Below are 21,915 nucleotides of genomic sequence, written 5' to 3'. Positions count from 1 at the left end.
CTATAAAGGAGAGAAAACCTCTTTGCAGCCAGAAGACGGAACATGAAAAACATTCATCGGAGCCGCTAGGCTACCGCCATCGGCATCGCCATCTCCACCATGGCCTACATCTCCATTAGGCACAAAACTTGTAATGGATGGTACATCACGATCAACATCATTGTAAGACTTATAATCATTCATCTGCAAGTATCAGTCTTTACAATGTCCATTGCTTGTGATTTATTCGCGATGTATGAGTAGTTCCCTCAGGCAAAGGACCAAGGCATAGCATCTGTTGAGCCAAGTCAAGTGAAAAACTTATTCAAAGAAAGATTTAAGAGAGTTTGTTGTCCTGTGCCTTTCTGATGGTGAACCTCCTATTCCTTCTTCCAATTATGAAACTGGAATTGGCATGTGGATTTTGCCCTTCCTTTGGACAAAGAGCACCCAGTTTCGCCAAAAACTAGTCTAGCCCGGGGACTTTCAGTAACTTGATGAACGAAGCTTCAAGAAGAGGCTCACAGCCTTTTACGTCAGTCATCTCTTCAAACCTTCCTGTTTTATTAATTATGCGGTGATTTGACTTTGATCGGTGCTTTTCATATATTCCTTCTTTAAAATGTGCCCGAGAGATTCCATTGATCTACGCCTATCAACGGCTTTAGCATGAAAACTATAACATCAAACCATGGTAAGCAATTAAAGTTTCATTGTAGTGTAGCACCATGGTTTCGCCTTCTCCTTGCCGAGTTGCATCACCCGCGTCATGTTCAATTGGAAAGTCTGGCAAAGGCACTACTAACTCCTAGTTCAGGGTATGAGGTTACCATACAAAGCCCCATGTATGCGAGTTAAGGGATTGTTTGTTTACTTTGAGTTAACGTTATTTCTATGTGGTCCACAACAGTTTTGTCTCTTGTCTCTACCTCAGTCCTTGGGCTTGCAGGTACCCAAGATATCGAATATTGAGCAAGGAGGGGTTATGGGCAAAGAGGAGTCGAAGGCTATGCCAAACGTCAGTGAAAGTAATATTAGTACGATAGCTGAAAGTTGGTCTCTGGGGGTAGATAAGGCGTAATCATCAAATACCCAATGTGTTGGTCTGGTTATTCCTTAATAACTAAGGCACCCACGTGTGCTGGAAGGGCCTTGGTTGGACAATGGTACCTTGATTCGGTAGTAGTCGGTCGCGGGGTTATTTGGGTGCATCTTCCACACTAACACGTTGACAAAATTTATGTAACATTGTTTACCATTGCCATGTTGATTATCTAGATATGGTCTCGAGCGCAAGCACACAACTGTAGGTGAAGCCTTTAGCCCTAGCCTATTTGTTTTATTATTGTCCTTTAGTCACCTCCGTGATTTGATCCAACTCTTTGTGATCTTGAGCGCAAATAAAGTGACAGTTAATCACACCATAACAAACAAACCAAAAATTATATCAGATGGATCACTATTATGTAGGGAGCTCATGTGATCTTTGCACGGAGAAACAAGGGAGAGAAAATCGTTTAACTACCCCTATGGATCCATGGTCAAAAGGAATCATGAACGATCATGGTGGTAGCTAGGTTGATGTAGATGGCCACCGAGATGGTTTCTCCCTCCTGCAGAGTATCGGAAAATACCTCCAGTTTGGATCGCTTCTAGACAGAGAGGTGCGGCAGCAAAAAGGTATGGCTCCTCGATACTTATGGGGTATAGGGCAAACACAAAATATAGGTGTCAAGAGGCGGTGGAAAGGAGCACCAGGGGGCCCACGCGGGCACCCCCTAGTTTATCCCTAGCCTCGTGGGGCCCATGTACTTTGGAAGCTTCGTGGCACAACTTTTTTTTGATTTTTTTCTCGATTTTTGGAGCTCCGTAAAATTGATTTTCCTGAAAGTCCAAAAACATGCAGAAAACAGAGTAGCACTAAGCAATGAGTTAACAAGTTAGTCCAGAAAAATAATAATATTAGTGCCAAAACTATGCCAAAGTGATATAAACATAGCATGAAACAATAGAAAATTATAGATACATCTGAGATGTATCAAGACGCGCTGATTAATCATGGGCGGGCTGCAGCACAGGTTAGGTGGAGCTATATGCATGCCAGCTACTGCTACGGTAATGGGACCATGCGTCGAAAATTCTAATTGGTCATTGGGGTTGAATTAGATTATGATTTTTCATCTCCTTTAAAATAGAAAAAAGAAAGGAGGATTTTGAATTTATATGAAGGGTCAAATGCATTCGAAAAGAGCCGAAATATGCATGTGGCCTCTTTGACATATTTCAAAGCTCCTTTAAACATTCATAAGGTCTAAACAAGATTTGAATTGAATTTAAATTTAAAATAAAAGGAGAGCAAGAAGAGGGTTTTAACTAGAAGTGCAAGATAGGAGTGGTCTAAAATCCCCCCAAAAATTAAGGCTTCGATACAAATCAATCGTCTTTTGGCATAACAAATCAAACATATTTTAGTTGTCGCGATGATGATAATTTTCTTTCGCATGCATGGCAAATCCTGGCAAATATTTGCCATGCTTGCTAAAGCAAATTTTCGTCCTCGAAACAACTAAATTTGCCATAAAAATGTTCCTTTTGCCATGTGAAAAATCCGACGTCAGATTATTAACATTACCAAAATTTTATGGTACCCCTCTGTTGACTAAATAACACCATGTGCAAAATTTGGGAGTCAGCCTTGATGTTGAAGGACAAAAAGGGACAAGGTGGTATAAATGCGTAATATAAGTATTAATTAGAATTTTCCATATTAAAATTATTATGCAATTATCATGATCATGTTTAATTATTGCAATGCAATGGTGGCATGATGACGCAGAAGTAAAAAAGAACGTTGAAAATGGTTTAGGGGGCTATTATACCTTTTGGCTCTGGCATGGAATACCAGGAGATGTGACTATCGAACAATCCATCATCGAGAGGTTGATTGGAACACCGCTACATATCCGGAGTGAAACTCTTGTCCTGATATTTATCGTCGGGGCTCAGAGGCGACGAAGTTGCGCAACTACCTTGTTGAAGGCGTTGCCTACTTGCTTTTGTGTTGGTCTTCATTGGCTGGTCTCGACAATCAGGATGAGAATTCTTGTCCAGTCCGTCTCCGGTTGAACATGGCAACGATGTACCTAGGGCATGTATCCCTTCTTGAAGACGTCGGTGCGGAAGCAGTCGACTTAGGTCGTAGGCGTTAGTTTCATATCGTGTAGTGGTCGGTCGGTCGTAGTTGCAATTGTTCGGTACTCTGCTTACAAGAATGGTTTGTGTGCATCACAATAATGTAGGGGTCAGGGGTTTCAAATTATATAAAAAGAACATGTTTACGAGATCATATGATAAGACGCAAGTTAGTCCAACTTGTGTGAATGTACATGACATGTGTGCACAAAATGGCAAGCACCGTTGCAGCACCTGCCCTTTGGTTCCCTTCAAACGATGACACGATGACCACCACCACCCTGCAACATGTTTCGTCCACAGATCGGCTCCACTCATCCTCCCGGAGCAAGGGACAAAATTACTGTTCTGACCCTTAAGGCAAACTAAATCCCGATTTGACCTCGTTCCAAAAAAATTTTCGTTTCTGACCTTTTTTGGTGACGCCAAGGTCCCTGGCGTCTGGTTTACGAAGCAGACGCCAGGGTCCCTGGCGTCTGGCCCCTGGCCCGCACTGCCCGCCTGCCCGTTAACCTGCTGACGTGGCAAAGGGGCCAGACGCCAGGGACCCTGGCGTCTGGCCCCGGTAAGTGGATAACGCCGCGGGGCCAGCCCACCCATCCCAATCTCATCTTCTCTGGCTGTTCGACGAACAGGGGGCAGTTCGTCGCCCCTTCTCTCCCTCCCACCACCACCCCCCTTGATCTACTCCATCAACCCCTCAAACTCACAGATCTGACCCCCCCAAGCTTCTTTGAGGTATTCTCCCCCATTCCCTCCAATTTATTTTTGTTTTCCCCTCTTTGATTGGATGCATTATTCAACACTAGGTGATGTTAGATGAGTAGATGGTTTCTTATTTTTAGGAAATTTTGTGTAATTGATAGATGATTAGGTAGGCAGTAGATGATGTGTAGTTGAACATGTAGGTAAAATCAATTCGGTTTTGTGTATATGTTGTCCATAGGAATTTTTTTTTGAATTAAGAGGGGTGATGAATATATGATTTGTGTATGTAAAATAGACTTTGGCATACTATATTTGGTTTGATAGATGATGTGTGTATGTGTAGATAATCCTATTGTTGGCATACTATATTTTCAAAAGATATGGTGAAATTTGGTACTCTAGATGATATGTATTTGCATATGTGACACCATATTATTTGACAAATTTATTTGATTGAGATGATGTTGGTATGTTTGAGAATATTTATGTGTGCATATGAAGAAGAGAAAAATGTGAAGTGGTATGACAATATAGTTGAATATATAGATGGCAAATTTTTTTATGCAAAAGAGATGATGAAATTTGATTATTGTGTGTGACATGATTTGTTCAATAGAATGGCGGATGATGATTATGAAATATATTTGATGGTGAAATTTGGTACTCTAGATGATATGTGTGCATATGTAGAAGAAAGAAATGATGTGGTTATGTTTGAGAAGAATGGTGGTGTTTTCATATGGCATAAACTTGGAGAAGGAAATTGTTTGATATTGTTCATGTATTCATAGATGTTTGTGAATTTTTTTGTAGGATGGCGGATGGTGATGGACCTTGGTATGACGGATTAATCGATGAGTGGGATAAGGAGCATCGTGCTCGTGCCATTGAGAATGGACAGGTAAGAAGCAAGACTGGGTCAATTTTCGTTGTTTCTCATTTGTGTTCTTGTATTGATTATTAAAACATCACTTTATTTGCAGGTTGTAGTTGCTATGCGCATGAGGGGTCATTCCGCTGATGACTTTGATTACGACCCACGGTATGAGCCTTACATTCGGAGATTGGGTCTTCTCCCATTCGTGTTGCAGTTTAAGCGACGCGCTCCGCCGGTGAACCACGCGGCGCTGACCGCACTTGTGGATCGTTGGAGGCCGGAGACTCACTCCTTCCACCTTCCATGTGGGGAGATGACGATGACCCTACAGGACATGGCTATGATAAGCGGCCTTCCTATCAATGGACAAGCTGTTACCGGTCGTGTCAGCGTGGGTAATTGGCGAGAACGGACTGCCGATTTAATTGGCGTTCAGCCCGAGGGCCCTCAGGAAGGCAAGGCCGATACCGCGAAAGTGAGGCATTCTTGGCTAAAATTGGTTAGAGGAAACACCAACCCGTGCCCTCAGGATGCCAATGACGTGGTTGTGCAGCAGTACGCGCGGGCCTATCTTTGGTATGTACTAACCAAGGTAGTCTTCTCAGATGCAACCGGGAACTCAGCCCTCTGGATGTTCTTGGAGCCACTTAATAACTGGGATACCCAGTATAGCTGGGGTTCGGCCGCACTAGCATACTTGTATCGTCAGGTAAGAGATATTTGCAACCATTTATCTTGCATTTGTCATGCGCCTCCATATTTAACATGTTTGTTTGATTGCAGCTTGACTTGGCGTGTCGGAGGAAGGGAGGTACATCCTCATTGTCTGGGTTTGTTTGGAGCCTATCCGTGTGGATGTGGGAGCGGATCCCGGTTGGACGACCCGATTTGAAGAACCCCCTCATGGCAAACCCACGAGGTAATCATGACGGGTTGCATGATGATGATCCATATCGGCGCCCTACGCTTGCTTACTATTGGGAACAAGTGACAGTCTACACAGGAAGCTCGCATGTGCGATACAAGTGCTATATGAACGAGCTGGACACCTTGACTGCTGAGCAGGTTTTGAGAAGTTCGATGAGATAAAATTTAGTCAAGAATGAAACTTATGTAGCTAACAATGTATCTCTTTGTTTTGCAGGTACATTGGTTGCCTTATGTGGAAGATCGTGACTTTGATCTTAATGAGATGTGCACGTGTGATAGCCATCTTTGGCGGGCGAGGTGCCCAATGATATGCTTCTTCGCAGTCGAGTGGCACTTTGTAGACCGTGTGGCAAGACAATTTGGAAAAAGACAAGGTATTCCAATTGAGGAGAGCAAGGAGGAAATGCTATCTCTGCATCGGTAAGCAAGCATGCCTTGAGTATGTAGTAGAGCATTGAATAAGTCAATGTTTGCTAATGCTTTGTCCCGTGCATCATTTGTAGGTTCGATCGAAGGAACAATCAGGATATATCGGATTGGGCAAACAAACACCGTGCGTGGATAGAAATTTGGAATCAAAGAGACACGTTAGTGCAATCAGAGAATAAACCTCACAATCAGTCAGCATATCAGAAGTATCAAGTGTGGTATGCGGATCGTTACCGGTTAAAGCTGAAGCCAGGTTGGACTCACGAGGAGTGGTCGGAGTTGGTGTCTGAAGACCCGGAGACTGCAGAAGGTTATCATACCTTCAACACGGCTGTGAGAGACACCAGAGGGGCTCATGTTGACTACGCACCGATGCATGACGAAATGGTAGTCTGTTTGACCTATTCTAACATACTTGCATCATGTTGTCTTCTTTCAAATACATAAGTTTGGTGTGTTCATGAATTGCAGGGCAGAGAGTTGCTTCTGTGCGTCAACGATGCCAATGTTGCACTGAGTCATCCACCTGGTGGTGCATTATCTGAGAGGACTCTTAGGAGCACGACGAAGGTTAGTCGCAATATATTATAAAAGTTTTTTTCGCGGATTAGTTATTTGCATCTCATATCATAGCATATTTTGTGTTGTCGCAGAAGTTCAAGAAGCGGTTCCATAAGATGGCAGCTATGCTTTCTTGCCATGGTGCTCAGTCCAGTGACGTGTATGCACCAGGTAGCCGCGCCGCCAGAGCTAATAAACGGCGTTATGTCCAGAACGAAGAGGACATAGAGGAGGAGGTCAATGAAGAGGAGCCAGCACATCAAGAGGAGCCAACACATCATGATGAGCATGAGTATGATGCAACACATCAAGAGGATCATGAGTATGATGTTGATGCTCCACAACCATCACAGGTTACACAACCGACACAAGGCAATGCCCGCTCTAAAAAAGGCAAAGCAATAGCTAAGATACCGGGCCAGAAAGGTAGAAAGAAGATATGGAACACTCAATTCCATAGTCCGGAGTATCCTCATCAATTTATGCCTGCGGGAATGCAAAGATATAAGTCCAACATTGATGCAGAGGAGGAGGAGGCTAGCGAAGAGGAGGAGCATGAGGCTAGCGAAGAGGAGGAGCATACACTTGCAGATATCGTGAAGAGAGGAAGGAAGAAGTGAGCTTGTTGTAGTTTGTTTCAATGAGCTTGTTCTAGTTTGTTTCGATGAACTTGGTGTAGTCTCTTTCCATGAACTTGTTGTCGTTTCTTTCCATGAACTTGTTGCCGTTCGAATTAAGTTGCACCGGATTCGTGAAGTTGCTATGAATGTTTGACATGAATGATGTGATTTATGTTAATTGTTGTTTCCTGTGATTTAGTCATTTATATGAATGTTTATATGAATGTTTGACATGAATGATGAAATCTGTGATAAGGAGTGATTTAGTCATTTATATGCCACAGGGTGCCAGACGCCAGGGTCCTTGGCGTCTGGCTGTAAGTCAGGGGACCAGACGCCAGGGTCCTTGGCGTCTGGCTGTAAGTCAGGGGACCAAATGCCAGGGTCCTTGGCGTCTGGCAGTCTACTGACACCAGAAACAGGGTAAAGCAGGGAGCCAGACGCCAGGGTCCTTGGCATCTGGTCCTGGTGTAGACAATACTTGTCTTTTCACTTGTAGTTTTGTCTTTTTTCACTTGTAGTCTCGAATAACATACATACATAAGCATTGCATAGTCTTTTCATACCACTATAGTTGACAAATGACAAACATAGTTCAAATTACAAACTTAGTTCATGACCACGATGGTCTACGATACAATGTCTCGAATGACATAGCAAATTACAAACATAGTTCAAATTACACAAATAGTCTTGAATGAGAAGTTCATGTGATACAATGTCTAGAATGACATAAGTAGTTCATGACCACGATGGTTGAAACGACATGAACATCACATATAACTCGGTTTCCTGTAGCAATGCAAGTCAACAACCCTTTTCCATTCCCATTCTTCCAGCATTTCTTGAATCTTGTCATCATCAGTTATGTCAACCAATTTTCTTTCCCCGGGGCCATCTGACTTCCTCCTGCTGACGTAGTACACAAAATCCTCTTCCTTCAACCCTTGCTTCAACATGAATTTAGTCTTCATCCAATCGAAAGTGAGGTCCACTTGACTAACTTGCACAATACATGGAGACAAGCCATGCACATGAACAACAGGGCTAAGCACCCACTGAGTTTCGTTAGCCATCTGCAACACACAAATCTCTTAGTAGCTAACCTATGATACATTAAACCACGAGGAAAACAAACTAGGGTTTTCACAAAAGTATGATAAATTAAACCAACCAAATAATGGGGGTGGAGTTGATTTACCTTCTAGTCTCGAAATCCTGAAGATCCAACGGTGAAACCGGACCGATTTGTGAGAGATCTGAGGGGGGGTTAGGGTGCTGGACAAGGGAGTGACGTTGGCAGGGCTAGAGGTGAGAGTGGGTGGATATGAGTGAAATGAGAGGGGTAGAGGTGGAGATGAATGGATGAGAGGGGTAGAGGTGGGCCCAAAATCTTATCCACTCGAATCTTATCCATCAGACAAGAATGCTTTCTGGACACCAGACGCCAGGGACCTTGGCGTCTGGATGACCATCAGACACACCAGACAGCTTGTCTGGTCACCTGCGTGAGCATAACAAGCCAGACGCCAGGGTTCCTGGCGTCTGGGTGTGGGAGGTAGACGCCACACACCTTGGCGTCTGGATGTCCATCAAACACACATCTGCTCACCTGCGCGGCACACCAGACGGCCTGTCTGGTCACCTGCGCGAGCAAAGCAAGCCAGACGCCAGGGTTCCTGGCGTCTGGGTGTGGGGGGCAGACGCCATGCACCTTGGCGTCTGGTTGTCCATCAGACACACCAGACAGCCTGTCTGGTCACCTACGCGAGCAAAGCAAGCCAGACGCCAGGGACCCTGGCGTCTGGGTGTGGGCCTGGTGTTTTTGCACACAGCTTGTTAAAGTTTTTGCTTAGCAACTAGCAAACACTGTTAAATATGAACAAAGCATGCTACTCTCAACCAAAAATATGAACAAAGCATACTAACTAGTCTCGAATGACGAACATAGTTTGCTCATAATCTCAAATAGTCTCGAATGACAGAAATAGTTCATGACCACACAAGGTCTCGAATAATAAGTTCATACATTAAACAAAGTCTCGATAGTTCATCATCGACGCTGGTGCCTTTCCATTTGTCTACTGAGTAGTACGGGGCCACTTTCCCTTCTTGTCACGTGCCTCGTCCTCCTCTCGTGCATCGCGAGCCCTTGCAAGTTTTCTTGCCCTCTCTTCTTGACGAGCCGCCTTCTCTTTGCGTGCCCTCTCTTGCTCACGCTTCTTGCGCTCACGAGCCTCCTTCTCACGACGCTCCCGCTCCAATCCCCGTGCATAGGACTCCTCGAATAGGCGCTGCCTCCGTAACCAATCTGCACGTTGGTCCTCTTGGACATCTTTTGGTACCTCGTGATCTATCCAAGTGAAGTACTTGCAAAGTGGAGGAGGGGACTACATATAAACCATGATTTTGTTAGACATATGAGTGACAACTTGTTGATGTTTTTTATATGTACACCTAACATACCGGTGGTACGTCATATGCGTTAGTTGGCCTTCGACGATCATGTGCATAGTTGGGACACACAAAAAACCTTCTACCTTCTGTCCATGACTTGTTGCGGTCAGTGGACACCTTCAGCTTGCAAACATCACCACACCAACATGGTGGTGTGGGCACATCCTTCTCCTTCTCCTTGTCCAAACTGGCCTCCAACCACGTCTTCGGCATGTCCTCTTGGTCCGCGCACGCCAGCCTCGTCCTGGAACCGGATGAAGCCATGCCTACAAAAAGAACAATTGTTAGCACAAGACATAAAGAGAGCAAATGCATAAATACAGTAAATGAATAAATGCTAGGAATTGTATGAACAAATAATATACCATTATTATTAGATCAACCATTTGGATTAAGCAAATAACCGAAGGCCGATCCATTATCAACCATTCCTCTACGACCACCTCTAGCACTTGTGCTTCCTCTTCGACCACCACCACCTCTAGCACTTGTGCCTGCTCGACCACCACCTCTAGCACTTGTGCTAGCTCGACCACCACCTCTAGCACTTGTGCTCCCTCTACGAACACTAGCACCTCTAGCACTTGTGCTCCCTCTACGACCACCACTACCACCTCTGACACTCGTGCTTCCTCGACCACCACCACCGTCACCTCTTCCACCTCTTTCACTATCGGTGCCGCCTCCACGACTTGTTTTTCTTTTTTTGGTTTTCTTATTTTTGCATGTCCGCTCATTGTGTCCCCCTTCACCGCACACCCCACAGTTGATAATGTCAGGAGCCTCCATGAAATGACCGCTACCAAATTGTTTCATGCCAGTGTATCCAGCCAGGTCATCCATATCACCCCTGAACCTCTTAGTTCTCCTTCTACCCTTCGTCTCCACCTTCAGAAGAGGGTCTGGCCTAATATGAGGGCCATGGTACTCAGGCCACTGTGATTGGTCCAAGAAAGGGTGAAATCTTGGCGCCCATGTCAACCTAGTAGCTTCCACATGGAACTCTTGCATCCTCACGGTTTTTCCATCATTAACATGTATGTTTCTCGCCTTCGCTGCCGTTATCAAATGCGAGCATGGCCAATGATACTTACTAGGCCTCTCGCACTGGCACCACTGAGTCTTCAGTTTCACCTCAAATGCAGCACCACCATATTGTCTACCATCTCGTGTTGTGCCACCTGGCTCATCAATTTGATAGATCATTTCAAGTCTATCGAATATGATAACTTGTTGCCGTGAAGACTTGCTTGCTTGTAACTGCAACCATTCATCAACCTTTTCTGGATAATCCTTTTTTTCACCTATCCATTTTGCAGTCTCTTCAGAATGCCTCTGAAAGTACTCATTAAGCTTGAAGAAGGTGTACTCCACTATTGCAGTCACCGGCAAAGCACGAGCACCCTTCAACACATTGTTGAAACATTCTACGAGATTGCTCGTCATGTCGCCATATCGCCAACCACCATCGTCATGAGTGCGTGCCCACTTGTGCTTCTCGCTTAAATTCCTAGTTAAGAAGTCTTTTCCCCCTTCGTTCACCGCTGCAAAGAGTTTGTTGTACCGAGCATCGAAACCTTGGGTGGTGAAGGCCACACATACATGGGTAAGGTGTTTGCTGAGCTCCTTGCTCTTACATGCTCGGTAAAAGTTGGCCACGGAAGCTTTGGAAATCCTGGAATAACAATGTCCATTGCCTTGAGTATGCCATGATGTCGGTCCGATATGATGCATACCTCCCTAGCCCCAATCACATTGTGCCTAACATGACCCATGAACCACTCCCAGTTGTCTTGGTGCTCGGAAGGCACCAAAGCAAATGCACACGGCAACACGTTGTCGTTTGATGAGTGCGCCATTGCTACCATTAGTGTGCCCTTATATCTACCGGTCAAGAACGTGCCATCTATAGACAAGACCGGACGACAATGCTGAAACGCCTCCACACATTGTCCATAACTCCAGAAGGCACGGTGGAACACTCCCTCGTGATCCTCGACCACATGAAACATGCCCGGGTTCCTATGTGCAATGGCGGCCAACAACCTTGGGAGCTGGTTGTATGCTTCTTCATAACCACCGTACAACATCCTAATAGCATTTGCCTTTGCCTTCCATGCCTTTCCATACTTGACTTCATAACCAAATTGTTTTTTCACCGTCCGCATGAGAAACCTCACTTTCACAGTGGGATCAAAGGCTATGTCTTTCATCCATTTGTATCCAAGATACTCAGATGTGAGTTGACGGAGTGTCTTTCTAAGTCGTTTCGATGGCGGTTTGCATCTATGAGTGGTATCACAACTTGTTAACACCCATTCTTCGGTTTCTTTAAGCTTTCTTGCACGAACCTTCCATGTGCATTCCTTTTGCTCACACACCACGGTGTAACGCAACTTCATGTCGGAGTGCTCAACATAAATTGGCCTATGGTTTCGAATGGCATAGTCAGCCAACCAAAACTTCAGCATAGGCAAGCTCAGAAACTTCAATCCTTTCTTCAAATAAGCATTCTCGTCCTCATTCTCCACCCTTGGTTCTCCTGGATCCGGGCATGGTGTTGGCTCAATCGCTGTCATTCTCATTCCACCGTCAACAACAGCTTTATGGGCAAGGCCGAGATCTTTAAACAAGTGAGTTCTTTTTTGTAAGCCCGTCAGCTCAAAGTGGATTTGGTTCTCCTCCTTTGTGAATCCATCCTCGTCCAACTGTTCAACTGGGCCCTCGTCATCCGAGTCATACGCATATTGACGCCTAAAAGGCAAGTCACGATCCATGTCCTTTTGCGCTATGTACACATCCAAGTCACCAACATCATTGCCATGAAACCCTTCCTCTTGCTCTTCGTCGTCATCATAAGCATCTTCATCCTCTTGAATTACTCCGTCACTAGCAATCACCTCAACTTCATTTGCTTGGCTAGTTGGTGGTTGGCTAGAAGCATTGGGGGCATACAACTCAACCTCATTTGCTTGGCTAGTTGGTGGTTGGCTAGAAGCATTGGGGGCATACAACTCAACCTCATTTGCTTTGCTAGTTGGTACACGGGGACGTGGTGGGGGATAAACATTGGGGGCATCAACCACAACCCTGTGCTCAACAAGTGGCACCATTGTCCTCTCGCTCATGTCATCCATTGGGGAAGAGACATGCCGGTTCAAATCAAAGGTAAACCGAGGAGATTCAACCTTGGTGGCAAACAATTCAAGTGACTTGTCTTCCGATTGGGATACTTTTTCCTTGTATACATCCCAATGCAAATCCGAGGTGATAGGCATACTTTTCAAGCGAGATTTGGCTCCAACTCCAACATCATACCTTCCTATTAACTTAACATCAACATTGGTGTCCATCCACTTCAAGACTTGTCTCACTTTTGCAACAACATCCTCATAGCTAGGGCTTGTATCAAAAACCAATGGTTCCTCACCCGTGTCGGCATTGTTACTCAAGAATGCCTCCTTGTCAATGTAATGAACATTAACAAGTCTCTCCATCTAAAAATAACATGAATGCATTTAAGACTTCAATGAGAATTGGTGTTTATCCAAATACATCTTATTATATCCAAATCATATCAACACTAAATTATTGGTGATGTCCACAAAAGTATCACTAATCACTAATTAACACACTAAGCAAAGTTAACCCTAATCACTAACTAACCCTAACCCCCAATCTTTCTACTCAACAAACATATATTCCTACTACACACCATGCATAGCACTATATTATCAAAGTTAACCAAGCCATTCACACTAACATAAGGGGGAGAAAACATGAACTAGGGTTCCACCAACATGTATAAAATGCTACCAAAATAACAAGACTTAACAAAAAATAATTGGATGATTTGGGAGAGATTAACAAGAGCAACAAAGTGATGGAAAGATCCGCCTAAGGGATGTACCTTTTGGAGAGGATTTGAGGGGGGAGCTTGAGGGGTGAGAGAGAGTGGGGAGGCAGCAGCTCTTCTTCAAGCTCGGGCTGGATTGGGGAAAGTGTGTGGGGTGGGACCCACACACTCTCCCGGTGGGGTTATCCACTTACCGGGGCCAGACGCCAGGGTCCCTGGCGTCTGGCCCCTTTGCCACGTCAGCAGGTCAACGGGCAGGCGGGCAGTGCGGGCCAGGGGCCCTGGCGTTTGCTTCGTAACCCAGACGCCAGGGACCTTGGCGTCATCAAAAAAGGTCAGAAACGATTTTTTTTTGAAACGAGGTCAAATCGGGATTTAGTTTGCCTTAGAGCAAGTACAATAGAGCTGAGTCAGCGGGCTGTAAGGAATAAACTAGTATATTTCTGCTTAGTTGGAGGAAAGAGAAGAGGAGAGAGAAGGTAAGCGGGCTCTTCGTGAAGAGCCAGCTCTAGCACGTGCTCCTAGGCACTTTGTGAGAATGAAAGGTGGGCCACATGATAAAAAAGTAGTACACTATTTTGATCTACTATTGTACATGTTGACTATAAGATGGGCTGTAGATGACATGGCACTGGCTTATAGCCAGCAGCTGGCTATACTATTAACCATGCTCTTAAGGGTCAGAACAGTAATTTTGTCCCGGAGCAAGCACCCATGACAAAGAACAACACCACGCCCAACAAGGAAAAAGAACAAAATAAAGGCTCGTTTCCAGCCCCAGCACCCAGGACCAGAAAGGAAAACACGCAGCACACAAACTCCGAAACAGAGCAATCAGCCGGCCAGCCGGCATCCCCGGCCCCACCCGTCAGTTTCCACGGCATGAACGATCATTTTCGTCCCATCGATTTTCGAACGAAAGATGCCATGGCAATCGCATGCATGCAGCCTTTTCTTACCCTTTCTCTCCCTCTCTCTCTTGCACCGTCTTACGACGGCGACACGAGACCGAGAAAAAGCGAGCAGCGACGCAAAGCAAAGCAAAGCGAGGCCACCCCCATCATCTCTGCTCTCCCCTCCCTCCCACGCTTTTCTCACTCTCCTCCTCGGGCGCCCCTCGCCTCCATCATCCCCCCACCGCTTCTCCAATGGCGTCGTCTGTCTCTGACCCTCCACTCCTTCCCGTCGTCCTCCTCCTCCTCTGCGCCGCCCCATTCCTCGCATTCTCCTCGGAGCCTCTCAACGCCGAAGGTACGTGCGCGCGCTCTTCGATCTTGCCGCCGCTGCTTGTCGCCGTCGTGGTGGATTAATTTAATCACCTGTTGAATGCTCACGTGCAGTGATGGCGCTGGTGGCCATCAAGCAGGGGCTGGTGGACGCGCACGGGGTGCTGAGCAACTGGGACGAGGACTCCGTTGACCCCTGCAGCTGGGCCATGATCACCTGCTCCCCCCGCAACCTCGTCATTGGCCTGTAAGCTGATTAACCTCCGTCGCCCCCTTCCCCCCGTATCGTCTTCCTCCTTGCAGCTCCGCTAATCAACCTCGGGCGGCCGCGTTTCAGGGGAGCGCCCAGCCAGGGCTTGTCGGGGACCCTGTCCGGGAGGATCGCCAACCTCACTAATCTCGAGCAAGTGTGAGTAATCATCATTCCAGAGAACCTCTGTTGGTTGCTTGCTTGTGTACGCTTCAGAGTTCAGTTCAGACATGCTGATTTCACTTGTAAGCTGTAATTTTCAGGCTGCTGCAGAACAACAACATCACGGGGCGGCTGCCGCCGGAGCTGGGCGCTCTGCCGAGGCTGCAGACGCTGGACCTCTCCAGCAACCGCTTCTCCGGCCGCGTGCCCGACACGCTGGGCCGCCTCTCCAAGCTCCGGTACCTGTGAGTGAGCCGCCCCATAAAACACTACACCCCTCCCCACTGTTACCGCTACCAGATCGTTGAACAGTTAAATTACTACTCGTAGATGCTTATGTCTCTGTGTGTTTTCGCCGTAGGAAGCTAAACAACAACAGCTTGTCGGGGCCGTTCCCGGCGTCGCTGGCCAGCATCCCACAGCTCTCCTTCCTGTAAGCTCTACTAGCAGATCATCCCCACCATTTCGTCTTTTTAATCGGCTGAATTTGAGTTAACCCGTGATCCGACGCCCGTTGCTGCTGCCTGTGTGTGTCCCCAGGGACTTGTCCTACAACAACCTCTCGGGCCCTGTTCCGCTATTCCCAGCAAGAAGCTTCAAGTGCGCACTCGTCTTCTTGCCCAATTTGATTTAAAGAGCACACGTCGAACCCAATGCCGCACTTCTTTAACCGAATGAACTCGTGCTTGTGTCTTGTGCAGCATCGTGGGCAATCCGATGATCTGCGGGAGCCATGTCGACTGCGCCGCCGCGCTGGCGCCGGCCACCGGGCCCTTCCCGCTGGAATCCACGTCCACCCCGAGCAGCAGTGAGCACACCTCTATCCATTGCTATGCTACCCCTGCCTGTCCAGTCGTGGCTGCTTTTGCTTTGCTTTCTCGGAGTGCGTGGTGGAGAGCGAGAGTTCTGTCTTCCGTTCCTTTCCACCCCACTTTCCTTTGCCCTGTAGCGCGCGATTGCTGCGATTGCGACTGCGATTGGGAGCAGACGTCTCTCATCCCGTACTGTGGGGACAGCAGCTGGGGATCATCAACGTTTAATTTTGTTTGGGCATTCCTGTGTGTGCAGGGAGCAGGTCAAAGGCTGGCGCGGTGGGAGTGGGAGTAGGGACAGGCCTGGGCGCCTCCTCCCTGCTGCTTTTCGCCGTGTCCTGTCTTCTTTGGAGCCGCCGGCGCCGGCACCGCTGCCCCTCCCTCCTCGGTAACCGCCGCCGTCGATCCTCCTCCTCTGTCACTCATATTATCATGTCAATGATTATTGGGTTGGATGCAGAACAAGGTGGCCGCGATGTGGAGGGTGGGGTGGCGGCGCGGCTGGGGAACGTGCGGCAGTTCGGGCTGCGGGAGCTGCACGCGGCCACGGACGGGTTCAGCGCCAGGAACATCCTGGGCAGAGGCGGGTTCGGGGACGTGTACCGGGGCCGGCTCGCCGACGGCACGGCGGTGGCCGTGAAGCGGCTCAAGGACCCCAGCGGCGCGTCCGGGGAGGCGCAGTTCCGCACGGAGGTGGAGATGATCAGCCTCGCCGTGCACCGCCACCTGCTCCGCCTCCTCGGCTTCTGCGCCGCCGCCTCCGGCGAGCGCCTCCTCGTCTACCCCTTCATGCCCAACGGCTCCGTCGCCGCCCGCCTCCGAGGTACGTACGTGACATGCGCCGACGCATTACATACACGTTAACGTTGGCGCCGGCCGTGAACGGGAGTGAGATCGACGGGGCGGTCCGCGTGCAGGGGACCATGGTGCAGGAGCCATGCATGCATGGGAGGCCGTAGTCCGCCCCGCCCTGTGCTCATGCCAGTCAGTGCCTCAGGCGTGGTCGCGCCCACCGCGCCCTGTACTTGTCGCTGCCGGCCGTGGCCCGCCTACCCAGAGCGCCGCTCAGGCGAGACAGGCCACCGCGCTCACGTTTTGTCCGCATCCTGACCGCCTGCCGCGGCGCCCGGCACGCCCCTGCACCATGACTACTGGAGCGGTGCGCCAGCACAGTTACTTCACTGCCCAGTAGCCACTTACGGCTGGGCACGGGCGCCAGGGCACGACCACGAACACCGCCCCGGTCGGTTCACAGGCGCTATGCCATGCCATGAACCGCGGCCGTGTCCCACTCCCTGACCATGAATACGTACATGGTCCCCGCCGGAGGCGTAGACGTAGTACTAGGGCGCAGGCGCAGCCCAGGATTACGTTTTGTTTCATGCTTCCTTTCGGCCTGCTCGCTGCAGCCGCGACAGGGAGGGCAGCGCAGGGCAGGGCAGACGGCAGAGCACACAGACACACAGCTAGTACTACCAGCTCGTGTCTGGTCGCTGTTGCAGCTTGCATTATTTACCTGCTACGCTACTGTATCTGGCACGTACAATGGTACCCTTGGGAACGTATCTACACCGTAGTTTCCACTTGTATGTATGTATGATGTTTGGGGTTTGGCGTGTATGTTGCAGGGAAGCCGGCGCTGGGGTGGCAGACGCGGAAGCGGATCGCGGTGGGGGCGGCGCGGGGGCTGCTGTACCTGCACGAGCAGTGCGACCCCAAGATCATCCACCGGGACGTCAAGGCCGCCAACGTGCTGCTGGACGAGCACCACGAGGCCGTCGTCGGCGACTTCGGCCTCGCCAAGCTGCTCGACCACGGCGACTCGCACGTCACCACCGCCGTGCGCGGCACCGTCGGCCACATCGCCCCCGAGTACCTCTCCACGGGCCAGTCCTCCGACAAGACCGACGTCTTCGGCTTCGGCGTCCTGCTCCTCGAGCTCGTCACCGGCCAGCGCGCGCTCGAGGTCGGCAAGGGCTCCGGCCTCAGCCTCTCCCACAAGGGCGTCATGCTTGACTGGGTACGCGCCAAACTCCATACTTCTCTACTCTGTACTCTCCATTGACGCTCAACACCAGAGCATTTTGTATCTGATATACTATATGTTTGGTCTGTTCATTGGGAAGGTGAGGAAGGTGCACCAGGAGAAGATGCTGGACCTGCTGGTCGACCAGGAGCTGGGCCCTCACTACGACAGGATCGAGGTGGCCGAGATGGTGCAGGTCGCCCTGCTCTGCACCCAGTTCCAGCCGTCCCACCGCCCGAGGATGGCCGAGGTGGTGCGGATGCTCGAAGGCGACGGCCTCGCCGACAAATGGGAGGCCACCAACCGGCCGCCGCACGACGGCCTTGGCGACGACCACCGCAGCGACCCCAACGGGTGGGGCTCCTTCAACGACTACCATGACAACGGCGGCAGCAGCCTCGGCAGCGATGAGGCGCGGTCCATCGACATGGCGGAGGAGATGGAGCTGTCTGGACCGAGGTAGCAGCGCTGCGTATTCAGAAAGAACAGCCAAATACAGAGCACTTCAAGAAAAAAGAAAGAGAAAGGGGTGGGGGGAGAATGGGGATTGGATTTGTTGCTAGCTAGTGGTAGTTTCATAGTGAGTAGTAGTATAAGATGTTCAGTTTTAGACGACGAGATGTGTAGCTTCTGATCAAGCCTTCGTTTTCCCTAGAAAAATGTAAAGAAAATTTGTTTGCTGGCTTCTCTTTTACGGGAATCCATTTCGGCACACAAGCATCGAGAACCGAGAATTTCATACAAAACTTCATGATCTTGTTGACCATCATTGTCATCTCTATAGCACTTCATACTTGTACTTTTATCGTGCTCTTTACTTCATTTGAACCCTTTTGTGTGTTTCAATTTGAATAATTTGGTCTGTAAACTCAAAAATTGTGAAATTCGTGAATTGTGTGAACCTTAATTATTATGTTTGGATTTAATATGTGCAAATATGTAGTTGAAATATAGTACGCCAACTAAAAAAAGGAGGGGGTCAATTAAAACTTAAAACCACACTTTTCAAGAGGAGCAAATATACTCCTCTAAGCGCATCTCTCATCAATACCCTATAATTCTCTAAAGGGAAAAAGCGGTCAGACACACAGATTAAAGCAAACCGAACACATATCCATGATGTTCACATTCAGAAATGGTTGTGACGACATAAAAGTTGACAAAAGATAAATACAATGGTTGATCAATTTAATAAATGTCTTCACACAAAGACAGACAACTAGGGAAATGGTCGATTATAAAAGAGAACCGGGATGCAACCCTTTTGCATCTAAGCTTGGACATAAGCATATGCTGGCCGAAGGTGACAATAGGGTGCTTTCCAATCTTCCTTAGTCTTATTCCTGAAACACAGAACAAAAATTTCAGAGTAATGAACAGATTATCAACCTCAGACTGAACATCCAAATTGCAAAGGCTTACCCTTTGTCCCGATATACAGGGTTTGAATCCATTAGAAAAATTTGCCACGTATGGGCACGTCATCGAAGCTCCAAAGGTCCATGTTGCCAACGACATCCCGAGTCACATCAAAATCCAGTAGGCTATCAATCAGCTCATCCACGCTATCATGCATAAGATATCTCATCCATGGTTCGAAATTGACATCAATATTCTCCATAACATGAGGCACCAATGAGTTATAGGTGTTATTCTTGACAAGCGCAGATTTTGCTCCTTGAGCAATGGTAGAGATGGGAGCAATGGATGATATATCTAGACTGTTGGTGTCATACTCCCAGCCCAGGTCAGAGCAGGACAAAGAGTTACTTCCCTGGTCAGAATAGATATCCATATCAGGAGCTTCAACAGGGGCATCAGAGTTCATTGCAGGAATAGGTGGCTGGTTTGATGCAAAGTCAGCAAATCCTGTTGGTTCCTCTGGAAAGCTAACCTTGGCCTTCTTGCCACGGATCTTGCGTGCTTCAACATCATAAGCTCTTCCAGCTTCTTCAACACTGTTGAAAGTACCGAGCCAAACATGGACACCCTTGCTAGGATCTCTGATTTCAGCATCCCACTTACCCAAGGGGCGTTGACAGATAGCCTTTATTTGGTTCTTTCTCTTCCTTTTTGCTGGCCTTTCTGAAGGACCGTCAAAACTAGCAGTAGGCATGGTGCTTAAGTCATCTGCAATGGAAGATCAATGTCAATGCTAAGAGGGATCAACACTGACAAATTTCTCTCACAGATAGTAAATAATTTTGTCATGAATTTATTGTAAAATATAATGATCACAATGAACACTGAACCATGATTGGTCAAGTTCGGGTCAAAGCATCATCAGTCACCCACAAAACAAATAAATAAAAATTAAAATCACAACTTAATAAAAAATCTAGGGTTTTGATAAACATACCTCATGTGATAGACCTTCGACATCATTCTGCAATTATTAATCTACAAATTGCATTACAGACGATGCAGAATCAAGGATATATTTTTTAGTCTTATTCAATGGTTAGTAGAATAATCATTTAGACTGATAAATAAACCAAGCATAGAAAAATCCTTGGTTCCTAACACACACCTACAACCATCTAACAAGGAAACAATTCAAGAGGCCCAGACCTCCGCGGAAATAGCCTACCGACCGAACACAACAAAGGAATGGAAAAGGACTAACCCTTCACCAAAATCACTCCATGATAGCACATCCAATCTAAACAAACAGGAATAACACCGCCCAAACATAGCCTTCCAATAGCATCCCCTGCAAAATTTCTCTTCTACCCAATCGAACGACCAAACCCTTTTGGGACCAATCGCACAATCTCCAATTTCTACTACCTCCGTCCTGCTTACTAGCCCCCCTCATGTTTTTAGGTCACATTTTTTACCACAATTCTAACCAATAAAATATTTTTTATGACATGCATTAATATTTTACTAGTCAATTATTTTGTTAAAATTTGACCCAAAATATGATGGAGGCTAACAAACCAAGACGAATGTAGTACACATCAATCGCTAAAGGTAATGATACACATATTAAAAACTAGTCCAAGCGAACTAAGGTTGATACCTTGGGAGAGGGACCTCTTGACGGCGACAAAGGGCTTGATCTCAACTTCCTCGTCGTCGTCTTCCTTCTCATCAACTCCACCGCGCCCGAGCTCCAGGTCATAGTCCCTGGAGTCAACCTCGAACTTCTCAAAATCGGCCTCAAAGTCCTCCTTGTCGTTGTCCAGCTCGAGCCCCCTACGCCCACCGTGCCCCGTGAAGAGTCGACCCCCACCACCTCCTCGTCGGTGCTTCTTATTCTCGGGCCACACCGTGACCTCCATCACCTTCCGCGTCACCACGGGAACTCGACGTCCGCGACTAATGTTCTGCCACACATGATGGCTGCTCGTACCGTGTCGCTGTTGTCGCTAGGAGAAGGACCTCGCTGGAATTGGTAAACGGGTAGAGGTTTTACTTAAGCAAGGCAGCAGGTGTGGGTTGGCAGGTGGGGGCGAGGCCAGTCGGCAGAAATCACATATTTGACCTGAGGCAGAAATCAATTCACAAACTGACCTGCTTTCAAAAAAATTTCACTCTGCTGACCCTTTCGTGTGGCGCCCGACAGCTGGGCGCCACACCCTACTGTGCAGCGCCCATCACTTAGGCGTTGCACATCCTGCTAGCGTGGCAGCCCTGGTCCAGCTGCGGCCCCACACGCACCTGTGCAACGCCTAAGTCTTAGGCGCCACACATGTAATGTGCAGCGCCTAGCTCGTGGGCGCTGCATAGTCTGTGTTCCACTTGGGCTGGCCCCACCCTCTCTCCCCTCCCACCCCCACCCCACACACCCCCACCCCACCCAAACCCTAAGGCTTGCGGCCCTC

General features: G+C 47.9%; 2 protein-coding genes across 2 annotated transcripts in view; one reads left to right on the top strand and one right to left on the bottom strand.

Annotated features, from left to right (window-relative positions):
• The first annotated feature begins 14,631 nt into the window (after nucleotides 1–14,631).
• On the top strand, nucleotides 14,632–18,864 carry LOC119341588 (probable LRR receptor-like serine/threonine-protein kinase At2g23950). Its single transcript, XM_037613460.1, has 11 exons — nucleotides 14,632–14,860; nucleotides 14,950–15,082; nucleotides 15,173–15,244; nucleotides 15,349–15,492; nucleotides 15,609–15,680; nucleotides 15,788–15,847; nucleotides 15,949–16,055; nucleotides 16,316–16,447; nucleotides 16,520–16,882; nucleotides 17,688–18,079; nucleotides 18,186–18,864. The coding sequence occupies exons 1-11, from the start codon at nucleotides 14,758–14,760 to the stop codon at nucleotides 18,546–18,548; spliced, it is 1,941 nt and encodes a 646-aa protein (XP_037469357.1). The 5' UTR covers nucleotides 14,632–14,757; the 3' UTR covers nucleotides 18,549–18,864.
• A 674-nt stretch (nucleotides 18,865–19,538) lies between these two features.
• Nucleotides 19,539–21,915, bottom strand: part of LOC119339157 (ethylene-responsive transcription factor 1-like) — a 5,361-nt gene continuing 2,984 nt past the window's right edge. Inside the window, exons 2-3 of the mRNA XM_037611303.1 lie at nucleotides 21,111–21,417; nucleotides 19,539–20,215 (exon numbers count right to left, since the gene is read on the bottom strand). Of these exons, the coding sequence (XP_037467200.1) occupies nucleotides 19,539–20,215; nucleotides 21,111–21,417 (984 nt within the window). The remainder of the gene's footprint in view (nucleotides 20,216–21,110; nucleotides 21,418–21,915) is intronic.

Source organism: Triticum dicoccoides, chromosome 7B, assembly GCF_002162155.2.
Source record: "Triticum dicoccoides isolate Atlit2015 ecotype Zavitan chromosome 7B, WEW_v2.0, whole genome shotgun sequence".
In the NCBI taxonomy this organism is placed as follows: Eukaryota; Viridiplantae; Streptophyta; class Magnoliopsida; order Poales; family Poaceae; genus Triticum; species Triticum dicoccoides.
This window is presented reverse-complemented; position numbering and strand designations above follow the sequence as displayed.